The sequence below is a fragment of the Sycon ciliatum genome, chromosome 8, assembly GCF_964019385.1.
Source record: "Sycon ciliatum chromosome 8, ocSycCili1.1, whole genome shotgun sequence".
Taxonomy (NCBI): domain Eukaryota; kingdom Metazoa; phylum Porifera; class Calcarea; order Leucosolenida; family Sycettidae; genus Sycon; species Sycon ciliatum.
In genome coordinates, this window is record NC_088650.1 from 2,499,738 (window position 1) to 2,509,100 (window position 9,363).

Sequence of the window (9,363 nt, forward strand, 5' to 3'; positions counted from 1 at the left end):
GGCGTTGGCGTCCAGTCACTGAGTGTACAGACACCAGTCACATTTCCTGCATCTTTTGCAGCATACAGGATAGACTCATCACTGTAAAGTCCACTACTTCGTGATTTTTATTTGTAGAATACATGACAGGCGTTTTCAGTGTGACTCGCAGGACTGCGAGATGCTGCAGAATACCAGGTTCGACCTCTCTGGACGCCGTTCACCGACGGTGGGCTACACGATGCTGGAGGAACTAGATTCCAGTGAAAACCCAAGATTCCTTTGCTCCTGGACGCTCCGACGTGTTGTGATATCTGCCAGGTGCGCAGTAACTAGTATTTTCATCGCTATAGCGAGGACGACGCCGATCGGCAAACTCTCGCTCACAGCCATCACCTGCCTCTCAAAACCATCACTTGGCATCCCCCAGAGGTATAGGAGAAAGCCAAAACAGCTCTTAACAAACAAAAGCTAAGGACGATGGAAAGAGAGCATATCAAAAAGAAGACGAACAGTATGAAGTTCAAATGGTTTTGAACACTCGTACCACCAACTTACTATACCACTTTCAATAAATCGTGACGCCATTTTGTTTTAACATGAATATCGCGGACTGTTTACTTGACAAATTATTATTTCGTTTGCAATTTCGATTTCAGCGTCGTCTTCGTGCCTTGCGTCTTTGCAATGGAGATTTCTGTACTTAGATGATGGAGGAGACAGGCCGAGCTGGTCAAAGTGGCAGGAGGCTACGCTGTGTCGTCCACATTAGTAAGGGTGCCACAGGCGATGTGAGTGCATTTTCTGACCACACATGGGCGAAGGCTAAGTCTGCTGCTGAGCGATCTGGACTTGGACTTGACTGGTAAACAGGCACCGGATGGCGCAGGTTTCCACCGACGATGTTATCAGCAGCTGACAAATGAAACCCTGCTTAGGCGTTTGGAGACAGGTGCGCCTTCTTCGGGTACAGGTGAGTGATTAGAGAGGTTAAGTTTCACGTAAAAGTCTTACGTCCGTGAACTTTTACGTCAAAAAGTGAAAAAACTCACGTAAAATTTGACGTGTTTTACGTGAGTTGACTGTCCCGCACGTAAGTTCGTGAGTTTTTGGAAGTTTCGCTTGGTTATCCCGACCGAATTTGTGTGAGTTTCCGGAATTTTATCGAGATTTATCAAGTTTGTTGGAAGATTTGATATTTGTGCGAACTAAACCCGAATCCTGCCATGCAAAATTTCACGTCACGTCGCACGTGTAACTTAACCTCTAAAAATTACACGTAACGTGAGATTTGCACCGCGTTTTGAAAAAGGGCAAAAAACGTGTAACTTAACCTCTCTATTTACATAAATAGATGCGTTATGTTTTGGTGATGCACGCTGTCCTTACAACCGCTGGGCTGTGCCAGCCCGCTGACATAAACGTATGACACGTACAACAATGTACAGATGCATTCGCCCATTGCAAACACTGCAAACACGATTCGATGGGGATTTAGAAGCCCGTGGCAACTGTGCGCTATTATGTATTTGCAGTACTCACAAGAAGACTTTTAGGTCTATACCAAGGGGTTGTCAAAAGGTATTTTGAAGTCCGCATAATCACATGCATAATTCTGTTTTGTGTGTGTTGGTCACGTGGTTGTTGGTCACGTGTGTGTTGGTCACGTGGTTGTTGGTCACGTGGGTGTTGGTCACGTGGTTGTTGGTCACGTGGTTGTTGGTCACGTGGTTGTTGGTCACGTGGGTGTTGGTCACGTGGTTGTTGGTCACGTGGTTGTTGGTCACGTGGTTGTTGGTCACGTGGTTGTTGGTCACGTGGGTGTTGGTCACGTGGGTGTTGGTCACGTGGTTGTTGGTCACGTGGTTGTTGGTCACGTGGTTGTTGGTCACGTGGGTGTTGGTCACGTGGTTGTTGGTCACGTGGTTGTTGGTCACGTGGTTGTTGGTCACGTGGGTGTTGGTCACGTGGTTGTTGGTCACGTGGTTGTTGGTCACGTGGTTGTTGGTCACGTGGGTGTTGGTCACGTGGTTGTTGGTCACGTGGTTGTTGGTCACGTGGTTGTTGGTCACGTGGGTGTTGGTCACGTGGTTGTTGGTCACGTGGTTGTTGGTCACGTGGGTGTTGGTCACGTGGTTGTTGGTCACGTGGTTGTTAGTCATGTGGGTGTTGGTCATGTGGGTGTTGCTCTTGAATTATCAGTGTCTAAAGTTTGTTCTCCATTTGTTTGTATTGGCCCCTGCATGTAGACTATGTGTTTGTATTGGCCCCTGCATGTAGACTCCGCTGCAGATTCACCGTCTGCATATGCGAGCACCACAAGCACAGCTACCAGACCGACAACAAGACAGAGCTTGAAAGTTCCGCAAGTCAAGCCAGGAAATATTGATTGTGTCTTCTGTGGGAAAGCTAAGAGACGGCTCCCTGGAAAGAAGAACCAGTATCAGACAACGTCATTGTGTCAAAGCGAAAATGCTGCGGAGAAGATTTTGTTGGCAGCTGATTTGAGAGACGATGAACGAGTAAAGATAGCAGTTGGAGCGTTATCCAGTTTGATTTCTCGAGAAGTTCGTTATCACAAGCTATGCTATAATGAGTTCACCCGTCAGAAATCTCTGGATGCCCTTGCAAAGACGAAATCCTGCAAAGCCAAGAGCAATATTTCGGATGTTGAGGCCAATTTCTTCGCACTACTGGAAAGCCAACTGATAAAGAAGAAGATGCGCTTGTCTATGGCAGACTTGAAGCGACAGTACGATGGTTGCTTCAGCGCTGCAGGAGTTCTCAGTAATGTCCGCAAGGACAAACTTAAAGCCCACATCAAGAGGCATTTCAGAGAGAGTGTGCAGTTCATCAGGCCCAGCCGCCAATGAACCTGAACAGGTGTTCGCAACCCAGTACAGTCAGGAACTTCTACGAGAGTCGGTTAGCCAACATCGTCATGATGGCGATGATAGTGATGATTGCTACAGCTGTAACAGTGACGAAGGTGATGACGAAGGTGATGACGATGGTGATGATAGGAGTGATACTGATGTTGCTAATGATGATTGCGCATTCTTGATCCCTGAGGAGGGCGCTGCTGATAGCCATGGTCCTCCAGCCAAAGAGGCACCACCTTCAAGCACGCCTGATGGACCCTTGGCAGGCAATGAATGCGGACTTGAGGAGTGGCGCATCATCTACCATGCAGCACTAATAATTCGCCGAGAAGTAGACACAACTGTATCAACAGGCAAGAAGTCACAATCAGGTGAGTGACTACTGAAGTAGCTATGGTAATCAACATGCATAGAAATGCATAGCCAGCAATCGCATGTCATCTCGTACATTGAAAATCAACATAATTTTGCGAATCGACCTTTTTTTCAGGATCACTTTTCAACGAGGACGAAGCAAAGTCGGCCGAACGAAGCCTAGAGGAAGAAAATCACCCTCTCCACTTCACCATCACGATACTGACATACATACGAGATGAAACAACTAAAAAATTCACAAGAAAACTGTACGACCATCATCGCGCTGACTTTGGTCTGACTTTGGTCTGAGAATTTCTATCACGATCAAAAATGTACGAGGAGCACTCAAAAATCAGCCACAGACGTACCTTTATCGCTCTCTACTCCTTTTTCAAGGCACAAAAGTCGACTCTCCACTTTCAAACCAGGAACCAGACATACCAGTGGTCCTTTTCAGCTGCTCCACGAGCGCAGGAAATGTTCACCAAGGGGCGCAGAGCAGCATCCATTCCAGAAAAATAGCTAAAATACGAGTGAGACTGCATGCCTGAGTACATGAGTACATGTATGAGTACATGCAGAAAATAGTCAACTTCAGCGTTTCTGCTCCAAACAGCAACTAGCTTCGACTAGAAACAAAGATTACACCAAAGGATCAAACAACAACCATTTTCTGCAGTTTTTTTGCAGATGGCTTCCTTGTGCTTGGCCCAGCACGCCAAAAATCACACCTCGGAGGAGTACAAAAATTACAACTCTCAGATGTCCTTGATTGCTGGCCATGGGTGCACTGCGTATTGTATATGCCCTTTTGACATTCTGAGAAATTAGTAGACATAACTGCAATACAATAGTACATCCAAACTCTGTACAGAACTATAGTGCTCATTCCATGAAATGCTATTTCTAGATGACAATATTGGAAATCATTGTCATTAGCTTATTCTGGAATATAACAAATTATGTTTGTACTGATTTCAATTTCAGTCAGAAATAGTGTTGCAATTTTCACAACATTGGGCAATTTTGCTGTGCTCTTATTTTTCTACTACAGATGTTGATGTAGTTCCCGACGTTCTCTTTAACCTTCTTACATGGGTAATAGCAGACAAAGGCAGCATCGAGTTCAGCACCAAGCGGACGGCAAATCTTGATGACCATACTGCACGTCGTATCTCCTCTACTGGCAATGATATTGTCTTCTCGGCCACTGCCTACCCAACCAAGAAGCACACCACTCTAGCCATGGCCCTGCACCACTTATTTCGCAGCAAGCTAGTTGTCACCGTTCTCAACCGCCTTGGACACTGCAGCTTGTATAGTCAAGTGCAAGAGATCGAGACGAGTCTTGCAACCCAGCATGCCCTGAATGCGAACGAAATCTCTCTCCCACAAGTTGTCGACCCGAAACGGCCATTCCATTTCGTTTGGGACAACAGCGACTTGTGTGAGGAGAGTTTGTCTGGAAAAGGCACAACGCACTGTACGAATGGTATTGTTATACAACAAGGAAATGTCCCTGATGACAGCCTCATCAACTCCACGCCAGTCTCTGCTGTTCGCTCATCAAAGCGTAAGCGTTCCCTGCCAACACATCCAATGATATTACCAGTGTTTCCCTCGGGAAATAAGGTCAATCCACCACCCATGGCCATGCCATCTGACTTCAACCTCGCTATTACCACCCAGGTCAATGGAGTTCAGCCAGCACTCATTGATTTCCTGTGGATTCTTGCCAGAATGTGCCCAAGTGGAGATGTTGGACACCCAACTGCAGTGAAAGATTGTCCTGTGATCAGTGCATCGCCAACCGACAGTGCCACAGTATATGCGCTACTGTCACAGTCAGTGTCCATGACTCGGAAGGCTGAGCTCCCATTCTGTGTGATTGTCTTGGACCAAGCAATTTATGCGAAGACCACAGACATTGTATTGCAGAGGACATCTGAGTTTAGTGACGTTGTTCTGAGGATGGGCGGTTTCCATATCTGCATGACACTGCTTGCAATCATTGGAAAGCGTTTCTCCGATGGTGGCCTACTCAACCCGTTGGTAGAAGCTGATGTGGCTGGATCCTCAACAGCAGGTTTAGCGCTGAGTGGAAAGCAGTACAGCCGGGCGGTGCGCTTCCATAAATTGGTCTATGAAGCTCTCCAGCGATTGCGATGGCGCTCCTTCATCGATCATTTGTGTGATTCCCGTCCTGAGTGGTTGTCAACCCTTCAGATCAAGAGCGGCCTGCTTGAGTTGCGGAACTTCATCAGCCTCGACAATGCCAGCCAGCTATTGGGCAGCAAAGATTTCCAACAGCTGTGGCAGGAGTATGACAAGTTTTGCTGCCAGCGGAATAATGCCTCCGCTATGTTCTGCTTTTGGTCCAGTTACATCGATCTAGTGGTTCTCCTAATCATGTTCATACGCTCAATGTGTATCGGTAGTTGGCAGCTCCATCTACAGTGCATCGGTCGCATACTACTTTGGTGTTTTGCTTACAACCGCCACAATGATGCGCGCTACATGAGTCTGTACTAGCTGCAGATGCTGCAACTGCCAACAACCAACCCAGAGGCTGCTGCATTCCTGGAATCGGGCGGATTTGTTGTCCAGAGATCTGAAAACCCCTTTGCTCAAGTAGCCTCAGATCTGGCCATTGAGCAGACCATCAATCGCTCGTCAAAAACAACAGGTGGTATCATCGGCATCAGCTTGAACCCATCTGCTGTACAACGCTGGGTCATGACGGTGCATGATCGTGCACGATTTGCAGATTCCTGTCTTCAGCTCTGTGGACTTGACGACTGGTCCCGTGAGGCTGATGTGTTGCACAAAGAGTGTCATCCAGAGATGAGGATGATGTGCCACGCATGTCCAGAGATGAGGATGATGTGCAACGTGTGGAGGCAACGATATGTGGCTGGGTCAACCCCTTTGGTGACGAAACGCTGGATAGGGATTCTGCCGACTTGGTCAACCTCTCGTCTGGTTTGATGTGCTCCGAGCAGACCACGAAGGACTTGCTTGAAGCAGAACAGCAGGGAAAGGAAGCATTTCAAAGATGCATCAAGAATCGCGTTGTCGACCAGTGTGACAAGTTCCACGACCCCATCCAGAAGCTGAAGCTAAGCACGCTTGCCGTCCGCAAGGACGTACCACCACCCGTAGTGCGTTGAAGGTAGCAGTGCTCAAGGCGGATTGTGCCCTGTTCAGTAAGATGGCTGTTATTGCCCAGCAGTGTCATCTTGACATTCGTGAGGTTCTTGCATATCCGCTTTCAGCTGCGCCCTTGTCGCTATGCACTGCAGAAGGCACCATGGTGAAAACAAACAAGGCCGCACTGTTGCAGCTCCTCAGCAAGACGGATTGTACCAGCCATGAGCCAGCACCTCCATCTTCGGCTGCGTTAATCGTCGATGCCATGGCTCTGCTACGGACCCTGAAGCCGACTTCCTTGCCAGGTACGCTCGGAGAACTGGCAAAGCATGTGTTTATGTGCCTCTCGAGGAATTTCCCGCAGTTTCGCCGAATCGACTTTGTAGCTGATACGTATCCAGAATACTCCATCAAAGATGTTGAGCGAAGTCGACGAGCGCAATCGCATGGTGAGATCCGGCTAAGAATCTCAAGTGGACAGCAGCACACGCCGAAGCAATGGGCTAAGTTCTTGTCAAGTGGCAGCAGCAAGACTGAGCTTGTTAGCTTCCTTGTTACGGAATGGTCCACCGATGCCTACGCCAGCCACCTGAAAGCTAGACAGCTGTACGCAACAGACGGTATCAGCTGCGTCAAGCTAGTGTCACCTGATGGCCTCACCACCACAGCAACAGAGTGCTTACGGCTGAACTGCTCACATGAAGAGGCAGACACTCGGCTTCTGCTGCACGCTCGTGATGCTTTTGCAGAAGGCTATACTTCGGTCACGATCAAGTCGCCGGACACGGACGTAGCGGTTCTGGGTTGCGGACTGAGCCACCGCTTCCCTGACAGTATGAAGCTCCTGTTTCTGCCTGGTTCTAGGAGCAAAGTCCTGCTCCTGAATCTCTCAAAGATTGGCTCTGCGCTAGGCACTTCCGTGTGTGACGCACTGATCGGCATGCATGCCTTTACCGGGTGCGATACGGTCAGTGCGTTCCACGGAAAGGGCAAGACCAGCGCTTATCAGCTCCTGACCAGTGATGGAAGCAAGGGAGACCTGGCACGAAGTTCAATGGCCGAACTTGGCAAAGCCTTCAACCCGCTGTCAGCAGGCGCCATGGCAGAAATCGAGCGGTTTGTCTGCATGCTGTATGGCTGGTCAAACCAGTCAAGCGTTAACAGCTTACGGTACGAGTTGTTTTGCTTGCTGGATAACGCCAAGGATTCGAGCAGACTGCCCCCATGCCACGATGCTCTGCGTAAACACGCAGCAAGGGCCAACTTCCAGGCGGCTGTTTGGTGACGTGCTCTAGAAGCCCAGCCCCCTGTCCCTGAAGCGTACGCTGGAAGCCATGGTTGGCAGCTGTCCAATGGCCAGCTGCGCATTGATTGGCTCTCGGTAGCTGCAGCACCACAAGCAATCTTGGAATTTGTGAAGTGTTCCTGCAAGACCGGCTGCCAAGGGAATAGATGCTCATGCCGCAGCCAATCCCTTCCCTGCACGGATGTTTGTGGATGCAGTAGCGAGTGTAGCAACCGCGAGGAGTCAGGTCATCCCATAATTCAAGAAGATGACGACACTGTCCAGTGTGAGTAATATTATTGTCTAATCTTCATCCAGGCTGGGTACCTCTTATTTGTGTTGAACTTCCTTGGCTGCAGGCAGTCACGGGTAATATATCTGATCCACCTTGTCTTTTGTTTGTTATGTTACAGAGCCGTTGGATTACTACACATGCCTGGTCCAAGATCTCCATCACCACAGCTGTCAGCTGTCATCGTGTTGCAGCATTGGTGTAACATTTCTATCTGTTTAACTGCCTACAGACTGTACTTGCCCTGGCAACCTGGTAGGCCCATTCGATCATGCCACACACTCTTTCCACACTGTTTACTTGTATATTTTCATGTTGATAACAATCACAGAATAATATCTGTAATGAGCCTAAGTGAACTGCAGTAGTCGTTGTCTTCCGTGATGTTTCCTCTGATACTGCTACTCTGGCTGGCTATGTTATGTGTCATTCAAAGTACATCAGACTCTAGGGTACAGTTTACGGATTCTGGTAATGTACATCATGTATTACTAATCTATCTGTAGTGTGTGCAGCCATGCATTCCAACTGCAAAACTTTGAGAGACGACCTATTGATTTGATGCCAGTAGTCCAGTTACTCGAGGACAATGTCTATCATGCATTGTTTGTTCTTTCTCTCTCAAATCATTTCTTGTTTTCAAGTTCTTTTCTCTGATCGCTGTGTCTGAGCCCTGCTGCTGAGCTATTGCCTGTGGCTGCTTGTACTCAATCGTTGCCATGCGTTTAAGCAGCTCAATCAATGCTAATACATGGCCAATCGAAACGGTCTGTCCTCTGCATTCATGAAACGGGGCGTAGTGGTGCACCCATTGCATGAAAGTCTTTCCAGATAAGTTATTTCAAGGCATGCTTCTAATCCATAATATATATATAATATTCCAGGATTTGAGCACTCTGGCACGGTACGTTCGGGCCTGATTGGAAATTTTTATTTCCATTGCTATCAGGCTCGGCCTCATTTCCTCTGTGCTGCGCTGACGAGTCCACAAAGGACGAAACAGTTCTGTCCGCAGATTGAGTATTTCGCTCCTGCTCTTGTAGCAGTTGAGCACTCTTGCGTGGGGTAGTGCCTTTGCTGTTTGCGTTATGCAGAGCTCACTGACTTGTCAGTTTGAGCACTCTGGCACGGTACGTTCGGGCCTGATTGGAAATTTTTACTTCCATTGCTATCAGGCTCGGCCTCATTTCCTCAGGCTCTGTGCTGCGCTGACGAGTCCACAAAGGACGAAACACGAGTCCACAAAGGACGAAACAGTTCTGTCCGCAGATTGAGTAATATTCCAGGATTGATAACATCAGTCCTACCCATTATTAATGTTTCGTAAGAATCGTAACTGTTTCTGCGCTATTATTACAGTGTTGCCATGCTGTTGCTATGATGTTTGTTCTTGGTTACCATTGGTTACCATGGTAACC

At 48.1% G+C, this 9,363-nt stretch overlaps 1 protein-coding gene across 1 annotated transcript; it reads left to right on the forward strand.

Annotated features, from left to right (window-relative positions):
• Window positions 1–6,300: 6,300 nt before the first annotated feature.
• On the forward strand, window positions 6,301–8,943 carry LOC135822637 (uncharacterized). The gene is made up of 2 exons (XM_065335445.1): window positions 6,301–7,939; window positions 8,067–8,943. The coding sequence occupies exon 1, from the start codon at window positions 6,430–6,432 to the stop codon at window positions 7,651–7,653; it is 1,224 nt and encodes a 407-aa protein (XP_065191517.1). The 5' UTR covers window positions 6,301–6,429; the 3' UTR covers window positions 7,654–7,939; window positions 8,067–8,943.
• The last annotated feature ends 420 nt before the right edge of the window (window positions 8,944–9,363 follow it).

What these genes read in the sequence shown, in the direction of transcription:
- LOC135822637 (XM_065335445.1), top strand. Translation starts at nt 6,430, where the DNA reads ATGGCTGTTATTGCCCAGCAGTGTCATCTTGACATTCGTGAGGTTCTT.